The sequence below is a fragment of the Trachurus trachurus genome, assembly GCF_905171665.1.
Source record: "Trachurus trachurus genome assembly, chromosome: 5".
Lineage (NCBI taxonomy): Eukaryota > Metazoa > Chordata > Actinopteri > Carangiformes > Carangidae > Trachurus > Trachurus trachurus.
In genome coordinates, this window is record NC_139896.1 from 18,012,038 (window position 1) to 18,034,164 (window position 22,127).

At 42.7% G+C, this 22,127-nt stretch overlaps 1 protein-coding gene across 1 annotated transcript in view; it reads left to right on the forward strand.

Annotated features, from left to right (window-relative positions):
• Positions 1 to 22,127, forward strand: part of LOC310985656 (receptor-type tyrosine-protein phosphatase gamma-like) — a gene marked incomplete at its 5' end in the record, with an annotated part of 340,997 nt that overhangs the window by 218,781 nt on the left and 100,089 nt on the right. Inside the window, one exon of the mRNA XM_083971275.1 lies at positions 19,811 to 19,906. Coding sequence (XP_083827401.1) covers positions 19,811 to 19,906 — 96 coding nt within the window. The remainder of the gene's footprint in view (positions 1 to 19,810; positions 19,907 to 22,127) is intronic.

Here is a 22,127-nt window from a genome sequence, read left to right on the forward strand (position 1 = left end):
CTGTGGTTAATATGCCAAGCACAGCACTGCCAGGGAGCAGCATCTTCAACTGGAGTGTCACCCAGCAGCTCCTCTGTGTGTGTGCACGTGTGTGTGTGTGTGTGCGTGCCCCTTTGTCCTATACAATCTCATTACATTGTTGTACTTTACATCAAAAGCCAAATATGTTTGACTTTACCTGTGGGAGCTCTGAACCTGCAGTTTGTGTGGTTGAATTATCAGGCGGAGGCTGAGGTCAGAAACACACTCTCACACACACTTCTGTGTCTGATGGCCAGTGGAAAATTTACTGTAGACTTCCTGTGTGTCTTATAAACTACTGGCTGGTTCCTAAGTGAACACTAAAACTCTGATGCAAGCAGCTTCACAGAAAATAACCACATGCACAGAGAGAATGCTGCTCCAGGCTGGAAAAAGTTCAAACACAGAGTAGAGAGTAATGTAACAGCTCTGGAGCCAGGTGGGGTAACAGACGGGGCATCTGCCCTGAGGCCTCTGAAGTTCTGGGGACCCAGGGCAGTTGCCGAGGGCGATGCACCTCCTGATGTAATTGTACCGCTTTCGGCAGAGTGTCGTGTCAGAGCACAGCGCTGTCATGCGTGACTGGTCACTGTTTTTACCTTCAGTGAATCATCTGAAAACACACACCAGGCTAGAAGCGCACACACACACACAGTTGGTTAAAACCTGATATAGCCACATGGAGTCGCCCTCACAGTCTGTGCATCTACCACCTCGTGTGCGTGTTTTTTTTAATGTTTTAAATTTGAACTGAGGTTGAAAAATATAAAACCTGAGTGCATGGGCAGGCACCAACAAGCCTTGTAAGCCAGACAACTGATGCAGTCTGTTTGGTGGGTGGCCTCTTGTAAATGCAATACTACATTGATGTACTAACTGCACAGCTATATTATGACATTTTTTTCTGACAGGTGAAGATTTTTAGTAGCATACATTGTCAAAATGTGTTTTTGTTTTGTCCGAATCAAACATGTCTATTAAAACTGACACCATGTTGTTTTCTGACTCCTTAGACTCCAGTCTCCACTGTTTAATTATTTACAATGTGTCTTAAATATATCATGTTAAAAACTGAAAGTGCCAACACAGGATATCAAAGCTATGAGGTGTGTGTATTCTAAAATACACCATTAAAAGCAGAACATTAAAAATAAAAACACGAGTTAGAAGAGGAGATTATTTTAAAGTCTGTTGAGACATGACGCATGCTGACATGAGAAGTATCGTGCTCTGGTCTGAGATCAGACATCGTAAATAACCCACATTATAAAGCCAGCTCTCATCAACACAGGCTGCGTCAGGGAGATTTTCTACTGATATTTAATTGCAAATAGACCTCTTTAGACAAAGGGAGCTATATTTAGAGACAGTGCTGTACGGTAAAGTTTGTCAGTCCTTTGGGGCCCTCTCCCACCGTAGGTTCCCATGTAGTTGCCCAACTTGCCTGTTTACAAGCTGCACCTCCTGTCTAAGGACTTAAAAGGAAAGTCATTCAGAGATACTATCATGGGACGCTCCAGTGGCTCATCCCTCAGCGCGTGTACCATGTCAGCCCGGGTTCAAGACTGACTGGCAGCACTTTGCTGCATGTCATCCACCTCTCTTGTCCATGATTTCCTTTTCTCTAGAATTATAAAGGCATCAAAAGCCTCCGAAAATATCTTTAAAAAGAATAATATGTGGAGTGGTGCCATCAAGGCTGCAAATAGAAGAGAGATCAGGACAGCAGGGCTTCATACTGGAGCGCTGTGACGACTGTGGCCATTGAAACCCTCACTGTGCTACAAGAACTGGACTTGGAACACAACTCGGATACATCAGCGGGAGGCTCATCAAATTAAATAACTTCACTTCAGAGGGAAGTTCATCTCAAGGAGTTTGCAAATGTAACCACTGTGTTGTGTTTCTATTCCACGCAGTGTGTCTGTGTATGATTACCTCCCACTACGACTCACCCCCCCCTCCACCCCCACCCCCCACCTCCCCAGGCCCGAGCAGCTGAGAGTGCTATCGGGGGCTAGCTGGTCGAGGAGCTAAGCTATCCATTCTGTCTGACTGCATCTTGCCAAGGCTCATTTTTATCTCGACCTCCTCCCGAGCCTCCCAGACGTGATAAACGAGAGGAGCAGAGGTTGAAGAGATGGAGGGGGAAGAGCCGAGTGTGTGTGTGGCTCCAGAAGTTGCTCTGCCAGCTTTTACCCACCTGCCTAGATAAGAAAGGCACTGTAAATTAACACGCGATAGGGGGGCTGAGAGCACAGACGGCATCTATGTGTGTGTGTGCGTGTGGATTGGGGAGGGGGAGCTCTCATTCACACACACATACACACACACTTCCTCTCTTTGCTTTGCTGCAGGTATCACAGATAAAGATGTGTCATTGATGAATGGGATTTTATTTCCCATCAACCTTTGCTGCGTAGGAAATGGAAAGCACATCCTGGCCCCTAAATCATCAGATGAATAATGATAACACCGAGCACCAGTTCTCATTTCTTTGCACTATTTCTCTGCAGAGCTCCGTATGCAAACTGTTTGTTTCTATCAGCACCTGTAGTGTGTGTGTGTGTGTGTGTTTTAGGTGAAAATGAACGCAGAGCCTCCACATACTGGGATGTAGATGCTTAAACCAGAGGCGTTTTTTGGAGTTGATAAATAGGGCTCGGTCCAGACCATATAAGGATCAGGTCAAGTATTGAGGAATCACTGCCTGTGTGCTGCTGTCGGGTTTTGTCATATTAGTTGTGGGCTTGTTGATTGTGTGTCCCCGGTTTTCGGAGCTCATGCAGTTTTACCAGTTCAAATTCCTCTACACAGTTCACTCTTCACTCTGGTGACTTTCAAAAGTGTTATTTGATTTTCTGACCTTACTGGGCAGCTATACTCTTGGTGTGGACCGAAGACTTCAGACTTTTTACTTTGTTAAAATTTCTCTGAAGTGTCTTTACTGTGATATTTCAACCGAGAGTTAAACTGTGTTTTCAACAGGAGTTCATCAAGGTCAGAAACCTGTAAAACTGAGAGCCACAGACCTTTAATATTTAGAGTCAGTTCTGTGACACTCAGTCCCCTCACTCCACATATAAGATGTGACAGCCGAGTGTCTGCTGGTGTGAATGTGAGAGGAAGCTCCTAACCTGACTGGTGAGCACCAGGCAGCTGCTGGAGCCCAGAGCCAAACTGCTGCTTCTCTGTTACATCTCAGTATACAGGAACAACACAGTGTGTGGGTGGTGAACACACTGACACCGATACACACTTTAACATCACCACTTCTGGACTCATTGGACTTTGTTTCTGCTGTCGTGCCAGAACTGAACAAAAGGTCAAACTTTAAGCTGCTACGTGTCGTGTTGGAGAGGGAGTTGTTTCAGCGCTGTGATGACCCACGTCTGAAAACGGAGGAGGCTCCATTTACAGAAATTAACTGGGAAACAGGTCAAAGACCAAATTTTCATCTGGCTTTTAATGTACAGGGTTCATTTAAATGTAAAATGTGCCTGAACTTACTCACCTGTTCATTCAGTCACTGGTTTAAAGGGGGAGCTACTGTGCTTTTCCTTATTTTCTGTCACATACCTCATGTTCATATTAAACGTGGCCATGGATTTGAGCTGTTATATTTAGTTACTAGTTGCTCAGGTTTACAGTTTGCCTTCAGAGCCTTGACACCAGTAAAATGGAGCTGGATCACTGACACCGACTCTGGAGAGAGAACAGGCTGTTATAGAAGCCTGAGCTAATGCTGCTTGTTTCAGTCAGGGCTCAACTGAGGGGTAAAACAGGCAGTTAGAGGTAAATAAGGATTTCATTTGAACGGTGAGTCGTGCTCTAGTGGAGAGTTGCAATAAAAACACAGAGCTGGAAATTAATACATCGACTTTAAGTGAACATTGAAATGTGATTTCAGACACATATCAAAGACAGAGGTCTTGTTCTACATCTGTAAATCCATTACACATCTGTCCATCTGTAAAATGTGATGTGTTTCATGATGGGACAGAAAGTCCATGCAGTGCAGACAACCGAAAACATTTCAGCTGGTCACAGTAGCACAGTTTTGGCTGTTTGTGAGAACAGCAGCAGATGTCACAGTAGTTAAGGCTCAGCTAACATTAGTCAATAAACCAGTGGTTCTCAGATCTCAGATCTTCAGGCTCTGTCACTAGTGGGACTTCTGTTTGTACCTTTTGTTGTAACTGCTGCTGTGTGAGCAGAGGCAGCACTGATTGTACAGTGTACCAGTAGAGTGCATGTGGTCCATGCCAAAAGAAGGCTGCAAACTGACCGAGCTTGTGTACATGAGGATGTTATCCAGCCAGGCCCACTCCCTCATCTCTTCATCCACACACAGGCAGTATAGCAGCAAGGGGTGGGGGTTGGCCAGGAATTATAGATTATTATCCCTGTCAGAAAGATTCTGCTGGTCAAAACACATCCCCAACTAAAGCCCCAGACACCCGGTGCAGAGGGTTTAAACTCCTGTTTGTACCTTGTTTAATCACACAGGAGGGCAGAGAGCTCCTGATTCACCCAGCACCAACACGGAGACAAGATTGCAAGGAAAGAGGACATTCAGTTCATTCGCTTATTTCACTCACAACATGATAAACACAACACCTGTCTGATGCATAATAATAATAATAATAATAATAATAATAATACAGCTCAATTCATACTCCTCTATTTTTGGTACCATTTGTTTCTGTAATCATTTCTGGCAGTCATTCCCTGACTGTGAATTGTTAGACAAACAACATCGGAATCAATGTGCTCAGCACGAACACCATCAGTCATTTGGACTTGTAAACTGACACCATAAACTTTTATTTGGCATATGTTTGTCGAACAATCAAAACCACCTCAGCGAGCTGGCACTGTCTGAGGTTTTTACAACTGTCATGACCGCGCAACACATGGCCACTCATTACATCAGCTCAGAGCACATTGATGCGGGCATGCACGGTGATGGGGCGGTGCAGGAGGACATAAAAACAGGTGGGCAGATATATGGAAGGGCCTGCAGGTAAAATATTGACACTTCTTCACTGTCAGAGCAGCCAAAAGGTGGAATACATTTTCTTATTGTACGGCTGGAATCATGGTGGGATGACATTAAACTGAAGTCTTGCCCTATTCACCAGATATTGATATATTATTGATGTGATGTTGCTTGTTGGAAAACCTCTTGGTCCAATTACATTGGCCCAGATAACATCTGGATTTGTATAATGGATTCCCAACAAAGCCATTCACCCTCTAGGTCTCACTGTGTGCCGAGGCCAGGCCAGGCCAGCGTTCATACCCACTGAATCTGAGAGCAGCGGGAACATCAGGGGAGGCGGGTAGTGGGGCAGCTGGGGGAACAAGAGTGGAAGACCGCATACGAGATATACTTTTCCCCAAGTGAATGATGTACTCACTCTTTGTCTGCTTCTGTTAGTCTTTTCTACATCGCTGCAGAAACATGTGGTCTCCTACAGAGACCTCAGGATGTGGTTCTCCTAGAGAACCAACTCTTTCTGAGCAGAAATGTGTGAGTTTCATGTGCCAGAAGTTTTGTGGTTTGTGCTCAGAGGGAGAATTATGGAGATGTACAGCACCTCAGTCCATGCCGACCTGCTCACCTGTTCTCTATTGCCTTACCATCCCCCAGTATATATACTGCTGCTTAGTTTTCAATCTCCCTGTTCTCTTCCTGCTTGTTTTGATCCTGATTGCAGGTTTTTTTTTTACCTCGCGTTTTGCTTCAGCCCGATCCTGTGTGTTATGTAGAATTTTCTATCCTTGTTTTGTGCTTTTAAAGACTCTTTACTTTCACATCTGCTTCCTGAGTCACGCTCCCTTTTCTGAGAGCCGTGACAGAGCTGGAAACACAACAAGAGACAAAGACTTCTTTCTTTGAGCTCAGCACTAACACCAGCACACACAGCTGGAGAGTTTATTCTTTTGTCCAACGGGCTTGTGGACACAGAGCTGCTCATTAGCAGGCAGACAGCCTCTCCAAGCTTAGTGCTACAAACTCTCTCCATACCTGTTACCTTTCGCTGGCTCTACACAGGCGTCTGCTGATGTTCTTGATGCAGTCACTGTCTGAGACATTTACTTCCTCTTTCCACTAACATTTATATTGAACCTCTATATTGTGCCACAAGGAAATGTAGAGGTGCCATGTGGAGTTTTCTTTCAAGCAAAAGAAAATTGTGTGAATGCACTCGTGTGTTAACTCATATTGACATTTGAGTGTATGTTAACTTTACACATCTAATCGTCTATTAAGTATTTTGAATAGTAGTTTGCAGTCATCTTTTTCCCTGAGTGTGCAGCACAATGCAGCGCATCTTTGTTTGATTTGGTTGCGAGTCATATCAGACATAGTTTAGTAGGGATGTCCCGATACCACTTTTTCACTTCCGATACGATACCGATATTGATCCGATATTAGGGGTGGTGAAAAAAAAAAGATTATTTATATTTTTCAAATTCTAATAGGCTACAAAGAAGAGTCCTCCTGTTGCTGACTGACAGGCTGTTGCTGTCATGTTCTTCTATGGGACAGACAGGAGTGAGCTTACTTTTGAACTGTAAAATATTAAAAAATAAACCTTATTTACAACTGTTATTGAATTACTGTATGTACATCAATGTCAAACAAAAGGCAAAATCTTCTTGCTTCAAGGTTTTATTTGTCACTCCAAATTGAAGATTATAGCCTGCCCTACAGTAAAAATGGCATACATAAAATAAAAAGATGAGTAAAGCAATATATTAAGCAGCAATATTTAAGCATCAAAGATGTTTAATCAAACCCACAGTTTGAAATAACGTTCAAAACACACAGCCAGTGTCAACTAAGCATAAAGCCAGCTAGCTTAATGCTAAAGTATAATGTAAAACGCCATAGACGGGCTAACAGAAATTAGCATCGTTAATTTAATTCTGGCTTTAGCACTGTTAAAGCTATTCTTACCTTTCTGGAACTTTTGCACATTTCTTTGTCTAAGTTAAAATGCTATTAATAATCTAATGATACATTAAAATGTAAGAGAAACCCAACAGGGTTAAAACTCAAATTTTCATTCTCATATAATTCTGGTCGCGGAGTTTCATGTGTGATATTGTAACGTTGATAATGAGCAGCCCCGAGTGATACGTAAACACAGGAAGTCACATGTGTCTATAAAGCATCCAGTGCTAACGGCTAGGCTACTGTTAGCTCTGTGACTTCTCAATGGTCCGGACCCGGTTGAACTCCGGACCGGCGCGGCTCGACTCGGCTCGGTCACAGATTTATTTTGGCCCTGAACCAGCGCATCAGGTGGCGCTGGTCCGGCCCGGCTCGTTGAGAACTGTAATCTGTAACAATCGCTTCCCCTGCTCCAGTAGCAGTAGCCTAACAACAGTTTATTATAAAACTCATCAGTCATCATCACTGAGTCCGTTTATACGGTTTAAAACTCTGTGTTGTGTTTGTTTGTGTTGTTCCCGTTTCACTCGCGTTCCTGTTCTGTTTACCGTTGCCATGCCAGCGCATGCAGCAGGGAGGGAGGGGGCTCGTGGAGGTGGGTGGGACTTGTGAGAGAGGTGGAGCTGTTGATTTTCAAATGTTTGTGCTGTGCTCATAGACTGTAAAAAGAATGGACGTAGCGTCCGTGACGTCACCCATTGGTTTTGGGGAGTATTTTTTGTGACTCAAATATGGCGGCCTGAACAGCGCCATGTTGGATTGGCCGGCCGAGAACCCGCCCACTGGCCTCGAAGCAGCTGTCCACGGAGCTGCTCGGACCTGTCACTCAACGTTTCCGCGCCCTAATTGGCCAGAATCTTAACCTAATAACAGTAAAACGGTAGAGTTAAAAAAAAATTCACCCCCCTCAGAGTGTGTGCGGGGGTAGAAACTATCGATTGAGAAAAAAAAACGTTCTGACACCAGGCTTTTAACATGTTTATTGAGGATGTAAAATCGGCGATTTTAACATGGGGGTCTATGGGGAATGCTGCTTTCTGACACCAGCCCCCAGAGGAAGCCGGGGGGATTGCAGTTTTTTGAACGCGGAAGTGAGCTTCACTTCTCAGACCCACAACTGCCCCCTTGGCTGTGCTGTGTGAAATGCCAGATCGGTAAGAATTGCTTTAACACGGCACAACATGTGGACCAGCTGGTCTTCCTCCAGAAGAATCTGACCACCGACCCTGTCGGTAGTTAATTTGAACTGTACATTTAGAGCAATATAGCGCATTTACCGTTTATTAGCGGGCAAGCGCGACCTGTCCATGCACCCGTGTCTGTGTGTGTGTGTACACGTACGTGTGTGTAGTCTACGTGCCACACAGCCGACATCACTTCTCCTTGCTACAATCGCACCATGGATGAATCGCACACACGCTGTTGTTGTTGTGATCATGTGATCTCTGCATGCTGGAGCCGGGGGCTCTTCTTCTCTGGCAGACGGCGCACCAACACTAAGGTGCATTACCGCCACCTACTGTGTTGGAGTGTGAACGAGAGTCACCTATTCATATGGGACAGAAGTGCTGGACTGCTTTTATCGGAGCGTTTATATCGGAGATTTTAGATGCAGTCCGATATAATCCGATATTTGTTTTTTTGGCTGATATCGGACATAAATCCGATATCAATATCGGATCGGGACATCCCTATAGTTTAGATTGTATTTGTATGAAAACTTTAATCAGTGGGTTAGGCTCAATTGTCATTGTGATACCTCTTTTGGCAATAACCAATTACTTAAAGCTATAGTGCGTAACTTCTGTCGCCCCCTAAAGGATTTCTGCGTTATTACAACGATCAACCGGCACCTATGGCCCGGTGTAACCCTCCCCTCCCCTCCTCTCCTCTCCCCACCGCTTAATTTGCAATTTGAAGTAATTGCAAACCTAAGAAGGAGAAAATGAAAAGAAAAAGAATAAACACAAGGGAAAACTCTCAAATGTCACTTAAAACTGACACGCTCCCATGAGGGGGTTTTTCAGACTATTCAAAGAAGTAATATTTTGCTGGATTAAAATGGAGACACTTTTGGTTTCAAGTTGGACCGTAGAGAAAAAGTTCAGACGGAGAAGCAGACTACCGGGAATCAGCTTTAATTACACAACAGCACCGAGCAAACACAGAACATTCGCAACTGTGTGTCTTCAACTTTTGTAAAAAAAACAAAAACAAAAAAAAGTTGCTTGTATTTTGCAGCAAAAAGTGCAGTGGAAACACAACTCAGATTTGTTAGCTTCAGCAGCTGCGCAGATTAAGTTGCTCATAAATCTCCATCTTCTCTGCTTCTAAATTATGTGTTAACTATGTATGGGTTGGCAGCTGTTTGATTTATGTAGCTTAACATTGCTGTCTGAAGTCTATTGACACCTGCCGTGGAGCTGTAATTATTACATTTGACTTCTTCTTGGGTAAAATTTCAGCTGTGCTTTAACTTGAGTACAGTTTCCCAGTAGTGGTTCTGTCAGCTGTTTCTGAGCTTCTCTGACACACGTATCAAAGGAGGCTAAAATCCATGCAGTGAGTAACACATCTGTGACAGGCCAGTTGGAAGACTGAATAGATGGACGCAGAGGGACTATGCTGTTACGCTGACAGACAGACAGACAGACAGAGCTGATGGAGAAAAGTGTTTGTTCTCCTCTCATATATTACAACAGCAACAACAACAGAAGTTAAGTAAATCAGAGTTACTGGATGTTGGAGGCTAACACATGAAGGTGCACTGTACATAACCACATTATGGTGATGGGGGTTGTTTTTCTGTGCCGTTGATCTTATTAGTAATGGTATCCTTGGAGTTTTCTCGTGTTATTTTTATATCCAGCCTTTCTGCCTTTATGCTGTTTGTGCTCTCCTCGTTTATTGCCTTTCCGTTCTTCCTCTCCCTCTACTTTTTGTTCCCTCTCTGCCTCAGCCAGCTACATTCCATTAAACCTTCAAAGATAACTGATGACTGCCAGGCTGCACTGCTTTGTTTTTTATATTTATTTCTCTTTTATTTATGATTGACCTTCCCTCCAGATAGGGAACACATGCCATTCCTAACATAATGTCATATTTCCTGGTGCCTGTCCTCAATGACACTAAAAAAACACAGTCATTCTTTAAAAGCCCAATGCTACCTAGAGGGCAAATACATGCTGTCCCAGATGCCGAGCTTGCTTCGTACCATTTTTTAATAATCTGCCTTGCTGATGGGGGCGGGCCCCAGCATTTTTTTGTGTTTACGTGGTTTCTTTTTTCTCTCTCTTTTAGGCAAAAGCAATATCTCCCCCTACTCCGCCCACCCCCTTTCGTTTTTTATGAAAAAGTAACACTGTTGAAATTGAACAAGCCACAGCTGACTCTCAGAGCCATTTCTCACGTAATGCATTTCAATTGGGTTTTAAGATAGATTGCACGAGGTCGCCGCATGCTCTAAACATATCTCATAACCCAGATTGTACAGGCCTGTCCCCACGTCTCCAATCTGTTTTGTAAAGCCGCGGTGCTGAGGGAAATGAAATGCAGTGTGAGTGTTGCATCAGTGACCGGCAACGCTACATCGTGTGACCTTCTTTGATGGACGCCCTTTCTCCAGCTCCAAGAGGGGCCGGGGAATTCAAAACCCCCACAGCGTGGATCAGATCGAGAGAGAGACTGCATCAAACCTTCCTCTTGATGTCCTCGCTCTCTCCTCTCAGCAAGGACGTGCACTCCATGCGGCGCATTCTGTTGTCTGTTTTCATACAAAGCCTTGCTTATGTCGCCTCAGATCTGTCAGTCCCTCAGGGAGGGGGGGGATCATAGGCTGGCGTGCCCAGTCTCATAGCGCCCGCCGCGGGGTCGTGGCAGCATCACCGGCCCCGTAGCAGCGCCTGCTTTACATTTCCTTCCCGAGGCAACAGAGCTGTCCCAGGGGACGCTTGAAGGTGGATGAAAAGAATGACAGGAGTTCTCAGAGGTTTCTGTCGAACACGTGTTTTTGAATTGTTTTCTTATGGTTTGAAACAGAGGAGAAGTAACGTTTCCTGTGGTCAGAGGTCCGTGTCAGAAATCCATTGAATGCTAATGTGTTATCTACCACCGCTAAGCCTGCAACATATTTCATTAACATGCCTGCTGTAATGCTGCCACTTAATTCTTTCCTATAAATTCCACGCATGTCCAGGGTTGAAGCTGATAAAATGAAACACTGCTGCGTAAGAGGGAGTCGCACACTTTATCACATTCTAATCACAATCATGATGTTAGCCTCCATTTTTAATTAAAGTTAGTCAGTTGGGATATTGACGGTTTGTGGTTTAAGTGAAACCCTCTCTTGATTTAAAGATTACTCCTGATGAGTACTGAAACAATTTGCAATGCAATCTAATCGATTAGCTGGTTGATATAAAATTATTTTTGATATTTATTTGCCGTATCCAAGTATGTTCCAAGCGTAACTATTTGGCAAAGATTTGACTTGGAGAAATGCCCTTAAATGTGAATCAGTGTTGTTGGATGTTTGTCTGATGCTTCATCACATCCTCAACACGACGCGACCAGATTGTTGTTGGTAAAGTCAGTTTAACATCTGTCTATGTAAATTTGTCACTGTTTGTACTAGGGCTGACCCAAAAAAATCGAAGCTTCGAAGCTTCGTTCGTTGCCATGGTAATCGATCATGAAGTCCGTGATCGTTTTTTTTTTTTTTTCCTTTTTGACACCGGTTCTCATCGGCAATAGTCAAACGTTACGATCGCGCACTCCCCGGCCGTTGAAGCTTCGATTTTGATCGATTTTATGTCTGTGAATATTCAATTATCAAAATATGATAATCGGGACAGCCCTAGTTTGTACAGTGGTTACATAACCCTAGAGCACTGGTGTAATTTGATACAAATAGCACCTCTGGTCCAAAGAAAATTGAAAGAGTCACATCTTGATGTTGAAAATGAACATCGTTGATTGATTGTTGATTGACTGAATTAATCTATCTGACCTGAGCTCCAGGTTACAGGTCACCAGTCTGTCATTGGGTTTCACACAGACAAAGACAACAACGTCACACAGACAGTTTAGAGTCACCAAATAATCTAACCTGTGTATATTTGACAGTAGGATGACACCCATACAGATACAGCGACAACTTGCACAGTCCACACAGATGAGCCCAAGCACAGAACTTTCACACCGTCAAATTACAGTTGTAACCACTCTATCAACCTTTTGCCCAGGCTTTAGACCTCTGTGCCCATTTTCTATTTTCTATAAAATTGTAATGAGCAGTTAACTTACATTTAGGTTCAAAATGCCACCAGAATCAAAACAATGGCCACTGCTGCACTCATTCGTCTGAGCCTTCACCTCATCCTGACTAGTATCTTGGCCCAGGCAGGCAATTTGTACAGACTGAATGGTGGGCCACAGGGTGTTCCTGAAGTGACTGATCTTCCTCATCACCCTCAGTCTCTCCATTTGTAACCTAAGGGCTCGTATCAGTGAAGTGAGGACTAGAGTCAGACAGCAGAGTAAAATGAAGTCAGGCCACTGTGCCTCCATCCCCTTCCTCTTTTTTTGCGATGCCACTCTGTGTTTGAACAATTTTTGTCCTAAAGGAATTCATTTATATGTAAAAAAAACTGAAGCCCAAATACACTGTAAGCTGCTTCCACAGTCCCACAGGTTTTATGCAACGGACCAGTGTATTGAAAACATAAGAGATGGCCTGTGATGTGGTCACAGTTATCCAGGCAGCATTGTACTCCCCCCTGGGCTTGCATGTCATGTTAGCTTTATGAGCTCCAAACAGAGATAGGTGTTTGATTTTCACCATAATTCATACACGAAATGAGAGTCAGGCCTTTGTTTTTAGTAAAATGAAGGCACAACACCGACGTTTGGATTAAAACATCCTCTGCAGACTCTGTTGTGCTCTTAGCCAAATTCAAATACCCACAGCTGAATGCAACTGCGTATATGCCAAAGCCTAAAACCACTAGGTCATATGTAGATCCATACACATATTGCAAAAATCCTGACCACTTCAGCTTGGTGGCTTGGCAGACTGAATCTACCAGGACTTCTCTTGTCCTGACCTAAGGCTCCCTCTAAAAAAAAAAGCCTGAACTTGATTTGAAAACAACCTCCAAAAACCAAAACAATTATTAACAGATTTATTTGTCAGCTCCTGAAAGCAGCATTTGTGATTTTATTGTAAATTGTACAGTGGCCTGAGAGCTTGACACATTGCAACTTAAGAAAACAAGTGCAAAGACAATAATGTGTCACAAATTTAGAAATCAATTTCATCAATTTGACAAGTCTTGCTCTGCAAAAACTCACAAGATAATATAACCGTCTCCAGGGACACAAAAACTGACAGACCTGGCTGGGGTGTGCTGAGATAACATTAGGACAGCATTTCACAATTGCATACATACGTAATATCTCAATAATGCGATATTGACATTATAATAAACCAAACTCACTCACCTTATTTTTAAACATTTCTAACAGGTAGCTGTCTTCCTTACTTCTACAGTTTTATAACATTTTATTATGGGAGTCCATGGGGGCTGACTCACTGTAACTGTAGTAGTCATTACAGGAACTGCAGTTTTCATCCCCAGAGATAGCTACTGTAGACGTCTTATATGCATCGCATTTTCCATTTTTTGTGGCAATGTTGTATGTATTGTCCCTGTTATAAATTAACAAATAAAAAATTATAGCCAACTGACCAATGGTTTAATATCATCACTCAGTCAGTCAGTGACCAAAATGAACATTCATTGAATCTCTGCTGCTGCACCTGTGAACAGATGTTCAGTATTAACATGCACTCTACCCTCTAAAGGCACACTTAGTACTTGCATGTAAATGTGACACCGACTGTCTTTGCAATGACATTAGAGGGAACGTTTCAAAGTGTGTATGGGTGTGTTGACGGTGAGTTGGGGGGGGGGGGTTGTCCAGTTTGCAGTCCTGACTGATGCAGCCTTTGTTCTCTGAGTTCCAGCTTGAGGGGAGGTGTTGACAGTCACAGATAATAGGATCTTGTAAGATCATAGAAGGAATGCATGTACACTTAGTTTTCAGGTGGGTTGTTAGCTTTAAATCAGCTCGTTGTTCCCTCCCTCCGAAACCACTTAGAACATCTATAATAATGATGCATTAAGGTGTCAGCGGCGCAGGCTGCCTGATTCATCACTGCAGCCTGCTCGTGGTGAGAGTCTGTCTCCTGTGCTTACCTTCCCATATATTAATGTTTCATTGAGTACATTACACTATATCACATCTGTGTCTGACGATGATCGCCCCACCCCACCCCTACACCCCTACACCCCTACACACACACACACACACACACACAACAGATCTTTTTTTTGGAGTTTTGTCTTTTACTGAATCACATCCATTCACTCACTCACCTGAACCCACGTTCAGTATTGGTACTACAAACATAATATCAGGATTTACTGTAATCGACTTACCGACTTAAGTTTTTTGTGAACTTGTTATTCAAAGTTTTGTGAATTTTTTAAGTAATTAATCTCAGTGTCTATTTTTGTTCATTTTTATACTTTACAGTTTGACTTTGCTAAATTGAGGTATGTGACTTGACGTTTTATTACATAAACAGACTCCTAGGCATGCATGGTGTCAGAAGTAAAACTCTCCAAAGAATCTCTTCTTTGTGGAGGTGTGAAGAAAACAGATGTGACTTAAATTTAATATGTTTGAAGATCTTTAATCTGGTCCATTACTCACAAACATTGTCACTGTATCAACTATAGTTAATAGTATAACTGAAGACACTATAGTGTTACAGTTAATAGCTATACTGTAGCTTTTAACTACTATAACTAGGAACACACTGGTAACCTGGTGTGTGTGTGGCAGGTGGGGAGTTGTTTTAGTGCACATAGATAGAGGGGACACTGTATGTGTGTGTGTTTTACAAATATGATGTAACACACACACACACACACAGAGAGAGAGAGACCTGCCTCTCTGCTGCAGTTTAGAGATGCAGCTGCCATGCCCATGCAACACAGGCTGTGCGTTTCTGACACTTGTGCAACCTCTGTAGCTGTGGTTCTAACTTTTTCATTTCAAATGAAAAAACAACTCTTTAAAATCGAAACACGTAGAAGGAAAAGAAAACTCTGTTGTTGCAACCCAGTTTACCTTTTTTTTCCTTCTCTTTTTTAGTGAACTTAGCTTAGTTTTATTTTTCCAATTCTAACTGAACAGCCTATGTCTCTTAACTGGTTAACATGTGTTTGTAAGTTGATAACTTAAACTAATTTACAGTGTCCTCTTAGTCAACTCTACAACAATATACAAATTGCCATGGTCTCATCCACTGTTTGTTTCTCGTCTGTGTTGATGTATTCAGGTACCTTGGAATCTGTGTATTTTTGTCTCTGTGTGCAATATTGATCAGTAACCACTTCTCTCTTGAGATTAAAATGACAACTCTGGGATGGATTGTCATGAAAATTGTTACAAACAAAAAGCACAATTAATTGGTCATGTGGTCCAGGACAATGAATGTCTCAGAATCTCAAGTTACCTTTGACCAGATGATGATTACTGTATGTTAGGTGTTTGTAGAAGAAGAAGAAAAAGACGACATCAACACATTAATTGAAGGAGATTTATAAAGGGAGGGAGCCTCTGATTGGTTCTAATAATATGGGTGGGGTCACTTTTGGTTTTGAGGTGCTTGTGACTGGCTCTGTCTGCTTGTTCCCCTTCACACAGGCTGGACAGAGGAGATACTTTTAACCAAAGCCTTCCCCCAGCTCTGATTACAGGGTACAGCTTGGTGTATCACAGACCTCCAGACCAGTGGGGTGATGATATCTTTTTCCCTGATGTGAAGATCTAAAATAGTGGACCTGCCTCCCATGCGAGCGACAGGGGTTTTCCCTCTCTCCTCGAAAGTGTTTTTCTGAGAAGAAAATAAATAAGTAGTTAGGTGATGAGATGGTTTGCCTCCAGGCTCAACCACATCTCTGCCTCCCACTCAGGCTTTTGAACTCCAGGAAGGGAGAGGTCTTGTTACAGAATACAGACCCCCTAGGGCTGATTGCTGAGAGGGAGACATAAGGCTTCCTCTTTCTCCTCTCGCTCTGTACAGTCCACAGTTTACCCGACTTTTTCTTTACATTTACCCCTGCACTGAAATGACAGGTTCTCCTGCCTCCTGTTATAGTTTTTTTTCCAGTTTACTGAAAGATCATAGGAATCACAAGCAGGAAGATGCACAGACTTACTATGGTGCCAGTGAGGATGTTGATATGCAGGGAGACTGAGTTCAAAGAAACATGAGCACACAGTCGTGAATCTCACCATTACTTCATTATAGAAGGAGTCAATTACCAACCTGCACCACATAAACGTCTAACTGTGGATTAATGAGCAGTGCAGCTCATTTGATGACACATTTGTCCAGAGCAACTTATGAATGAAGTCTTTCCTCTTTAACTGCGACTGTGGCTGAGTTATGTTAAGATGCTGCAACAAGAAATTGATGGAGTACAATCCATCACTTTGAATGCTATGAACCTGTCATCTCTGTGGTCTCCATCATGTTGTGTCTGGCTTAATTAAGAGGTCTAATGTGCAGTAGGTGTGTATTTGTGCATTTATTTTACCTATTAATTATATCTGTGTGTCAGGTGCAGCTACTGGAAAATGGAAAAATTGCAGCAGGTAGTGTGTAGTGTAGAAAGAAGGCAACACTGAACAACAACAGTGGTAATATAGTGTGATATCCTTAGCCACGGCTCAGCTGAAGCTTGTTTACCTGTTAAAGGGGACATCTTATGGTAATATCACTTTTTGAAGGCTCTTTAACATATATTTGGGTGTTTGTCTTGCCTTCCGGCCCCCAAAATGCGAGAATTGAGCAAAAAATATGTCATTTTCAGGCTCCCTTGATTCAAATCCATGTGGTTTTATGAGCTGTTCCCTCAGATGACTTCCAGTAGCTTTCGAATTTACCCCACCCCTACATAGTACCAGTTCTGAACAGGGCTGTTTTGAGCGGATGAAAAGAGAACCATGATGTTTGATCCTTGGGGCATTTTGACCACAGCATGTCACAGACTTGTCTTTAAGACACCTGGGAACTATTTTAATCTGTGGAAAAGGGGCGTAATATTCTTTAAGATTTCAGATTTATCATCTTTATATGGACCTAGTTTCACACTGAATCTTCAGCTACATCAACCTCCACTCTGCTGGTTTCAGGCTTTCTACCAGATGCCTGGCACCAAACTCCACAGATTCAGCCACACAAGCATCAGTGACTCGTCCAGAGCTGATGTTGGATGATGAGGCCTCACTCACAGTCAGCACTGCAGCTCATACAGTACCAAAGGTTTTGAGCCAGGTTCTTCCAAACTAAACTGGAAAAAAAACATTTCTTTATGGACCCAGATCCAGGAGAGGTTTTTGCTGAAAATGGCATGTCAGGCTGGATGGCCAAGACACAAAAGCAATACCACAGAAAGTAACACAGAAACAGATTGCATGATGCTGAAGTGTTTTCCAATGAACTAAGATAAGACAAAGGCCAAAAGACCAAGCAAACAAGACCCCAACATCCACCCACTGGCTAGACCGCTTATCCGGTTGCCAGTCAACCTGTGCAAGTCTTTGGACAGAAACTGAAATAGTACTCTCTGGGTGCCACACAAAAAACAAACACGCTATTTTTAAAAACACACTGGAAACAGCGACCAATAATCTGTACTGAGACTGTTGTTGTTTTTTCATGTGAGTTAAATGACTGCTGACATCTATAATAAGAAACAGGAAATGGTGGTCATAGGAAAATAGAAAGGATGCAACAAGAACCTAATACATGTCAAAAGTTACATGGAGGTTTGCAGTGGTGCGGCAGGTTGGGACAGGAAGTGGATGAGGTTGTGTCATCTTTGCTCCTTACATTTGGATGACAATCTGTCAAGTGCAATCACACTGTACACCGGTCACCAGCTCGTCCAGGCACAAATCTATTTACATGCAATCACTTGTCACACATCCTGCCAACTTTCAGGCCCCAGAGAAAAAAACACACACACACACACACACACACACACACACACACACACACACACACACACACACACACACACAATATAACTGACTTGTAACAGTGAGACAATAAAGCTGTACAAAACATGGTTGAAATATAAGGTAAAGCACTATAATAGATTTTGTTGTATTATAGAAACGTCGATGGAAAAAAAAAAGTCTGCTGCAGCATTTCATCAGAAACTAAAAGACCTAAATGATGAAAAACATCCCCAGAGAAATGTACAGAAGTATGTCTCAGCGTAGAGTCACCTCTATAGAGCCCTAATTTAAAAAAAATCAAATAGTCTCTTTTCTTGTCAGCTACGCCTTGCTGCATGGTTTGTTCTTAGATTCCTTCAGACATGGTCTTAAATAGGCCGCAGACTTCTGCAGCACTGATGTGTCCCATCTGTTCACACTCAGCCATCATCAAGCACTTATTGACTGATTGACAGCAGTGTGTGATGATGATGATGTTGTTGTTGTTGGTGGTGGTCTGAATCATCAGCCCACACCGTGTGCGTCCTCTTGGCAGACGCTGCTGTCGTTGTGTTTGCGTGACAGAAGCTTCCCTCTCTTTATAAACATGGAGAGACCGGGGTCTTGGGTCAAATGCTAAATGAGCAGTAACACACAGGTTTGTACCGGTTGCGTGTCTTGTTATCACTTTTTCCCGTCACTGTGTAAAGACGAACACACAAGTGGCTCTTCGGGGCAAATATTTTTGTTTAAACTGATTCTTATTGTTGACTCTGCGCTGCATTCACAAGCACAATCCAAGCGCTTTGATTTTAATTAATGCCAGGCTGGGAGAATGTGTTGTCTCTGCTATAAATTCACCAAAAAAGACTCTATATCAGGCTGCTTGACAACTGTTTACTCCACAAATAGATCAAAAAGTGATGCACAGGGCTCTTTATGGGAGGATTAGCGAGCTGGGGGAAGTGCTGCACAAGGGATGTCGCCAGTGTTGATCCTGGCAAACGAGGACGCAGCCATTATGTAAACACACATGCATATGAACACAGTTTCTGTGTGTGTGCACATACATACAATCATTTACTCACACAAAGTATGCACACATTCGCTGCGTGTCGTCTCTGCATCACCATGGCAACCCAATAGTGCCTGATGGTTACGGCAGGCTTTTCAGGTAGCGGTGGTAAATATGTTCATCCACCAGCTTGGTACTCTGTATCTTCTTCTTCTTCCTCTGAGCCATTGTTTCCACGTTTCCCCTGTTTCCTCATCAACACAAACACACACTCACGCACACTCCAGTTTATTCTGACTCAGTCCCACACTCACTGTCCTGCTGCCAGAGATATTCACAGCACAGAGTGTGGATTAATGCATGGCTGAATATAGAAGAGGTGGGACATAGTCTTTGTTGTGCAGTTTTCAGATGCTCAGGTTCTACGTCCAGATTGCGTTGTGTCATTAGAGGGACGAGGAGCCGCAGCTCTGGGCTAACGGCCAACCAGAGCAGAAAACTCTCACTCCTCAACACATTACTATAGGGACTGAAGATGTAAATGAACTTGAAGCAATTCAATGCAACAAATGGTTACCATTCATGTTTATGTTACAAATGAAAAATAATATAACACGAGCATTGGCATTGGCATCCACATTGACAAAACAAATACTGGTACTTTTCATGTGTCCCTCACCACCACCACCACTAACAGTGTGACTCTGTACCTCTGTCTCTCACAGATGCAGATCTACATGTACAACTCAGACGACTTCGACAGCCTCAGCGCAGCACTCAGGGAGAAGAGGATTATCGCTGCCATGGCTGTGTTTTTCCAGGTAGGAACCTTTCTTCTTCCCCCAAGTCTATTTCTCTCTCTCTCTTTCTTTCTCTCTCTCTCTCTCTCTCTGCGGCCTTCCCTAAGATGTGGACTTCATGGTTCGTGATCAACTCGCTGCAATTTTAAGCTTCCGTCATTATCTGCTCATCAGTGTTTGATCAGACAACAACGTCAGTGAATATTTCTGTATTAGCCCTTTTCTTTAATTTGAAATGGTGATGGTTCATAAGTTCGACTAAAGACAAAACACTGATCAAAACAGACCAAACCAAATGGCTGTAGGGTGGTAATTTAACTAGATTTTGCCTATTTCAGACGAGTCAACTTTGTTTAACACAAACCAAAGGTCAGTTGCTGAAATTAAATGTGTTTGTTTATTTATGGAGCACTCGTATAAATGTAGCTCAAAGTGCTTTACAAAATTAGATTACAATAAAATGACGTTGAATATAAAGACAACAGAATCAGACTGTATTTTATTTTTATTAAAACCAGAAAAGCAACCCTCCCTCAGCGAGTCATTTTCATTTGATTTAAATCTGTGATAAACACCTAAGTTGGTATTTTAATTAATTCAGGGTGACTTTAGCTTAGTTTGAGGCTGGATGGGGATCAGGGGTGTTTGTTTTATCTCATCTCTCCCTTTTGATTGTCTTTTATTGTCAGATTTCCAGGAAGAGTCTTAAACAGTCTTAATGTTTGTGCATGTGAACTGTAAAGGCGTGTTGATTGGGGCGGAGGGGTCAAAGTTCCGCCACACATGAAAATGCTCTCCCTTCCCCTCGGCCTGTTGAATAGAGCTGTAGGTGGACTGGGATCATGGTCAGCTCTGTCACTCTCAATTGGCAGGAATGAAAAGTTCATTTGAGGCCATTGATTACCTAAGTGGGCTTTTACTTGGACCATTAACCCCCATTTCCTTCTCTCACTTCAGTCTGCCCTCTGCAGTACATAGTATATGCCTCTAACTCTTAGGCTCTAAGTGTATCTGTGTGTGTACAGTCAACTGAATCGACTGACATATATTTCTCGCCCTCTCATTATCATCATTATGTTGTATTGATATTATCAGCAAAATATCACCTTCAATCATGGCTGAATGATATGGGGAAAAAAACATATTGCAATTAGGCTATATGGGCAGACATTGTGATATTCAATTGTGATTTCAGTGTGAATGTTCATTTTGGTTTTTTATTTTCTCTTGAAAATTATCAAAATGATGATGTCATTTTTCCTGAGCCTTGTACCAAACAAACATGTCCCTTTACAACTTCAGAATATGATTTGCAGGCCAGAGTCTCTATAGCAACACAACACTTATGGTGCTAACAGTGCAGAACAGTGTTGGGACTCATTTTACCTTTATCAAAGAAAAAAAAAAAAACAGCCCCTGCGATTTTGATATTGCGCTGGGCTATATTTCATTCCGATTACATTGTAATTAATTCGGCAGCCCTACTTGGCACACCATAATTATGCATTACCCACCTGTTACAACGTGTGGCTACAGTCAGCCTTTGTAAGAAAAAAAATATTTCACCTTGTTGCTGCATTGACCAGTTTTATATGAAATTACAGTCATTTTAATACAGATTTTCTTCAGCTCAGCTCCTAGATCAACGGCATAGTGATTCTCCTTATTTCCCCTGTGAACAGTCACATCAAAGGTGTCACACAGTTGTTCAACTTCTCTTTGAAAATTTCAAGAACTCAGTCATTTCTATCAACCACAAATCTTGAGGTCTTCATTTGTGCTTTTATTTAATTTAGAAAAAGAGAGGGTTGCCCGCACACTCTTGCAGGAGGTCACAGTGATTTATTCAGCACAAACGTTTTCGACCATGTGCCCCTTGCCTTCAGGCTCGCCCCTCCTCACCTAATTGGACCTCACACCCATACACCTGTGAACCTATATATGGGCGTGAGTGTTCCTTTGTTCTGTTGGCACCTGATGAAGACCACACATGGTCGAAAACGTTTGTGCTGAATAAATCACTGTGACCTCCTGCAAGAGTGTGCGGGCAACCCTCTCTTTTTCTACGTTACTTTTTATTGCCCTGCACCTCAATAGCCTACAGCATGATGTGCGTATAAAAACCTCCTTTTTCCAGAAATCATGCTTTTATTTAATTCCCACCAAAAATGTTTCAACCTCCTCTTTTCTGTCTGCAGCGAAACGTCTCTCTGCTAACGACCCCTAATCACACACTGCAACT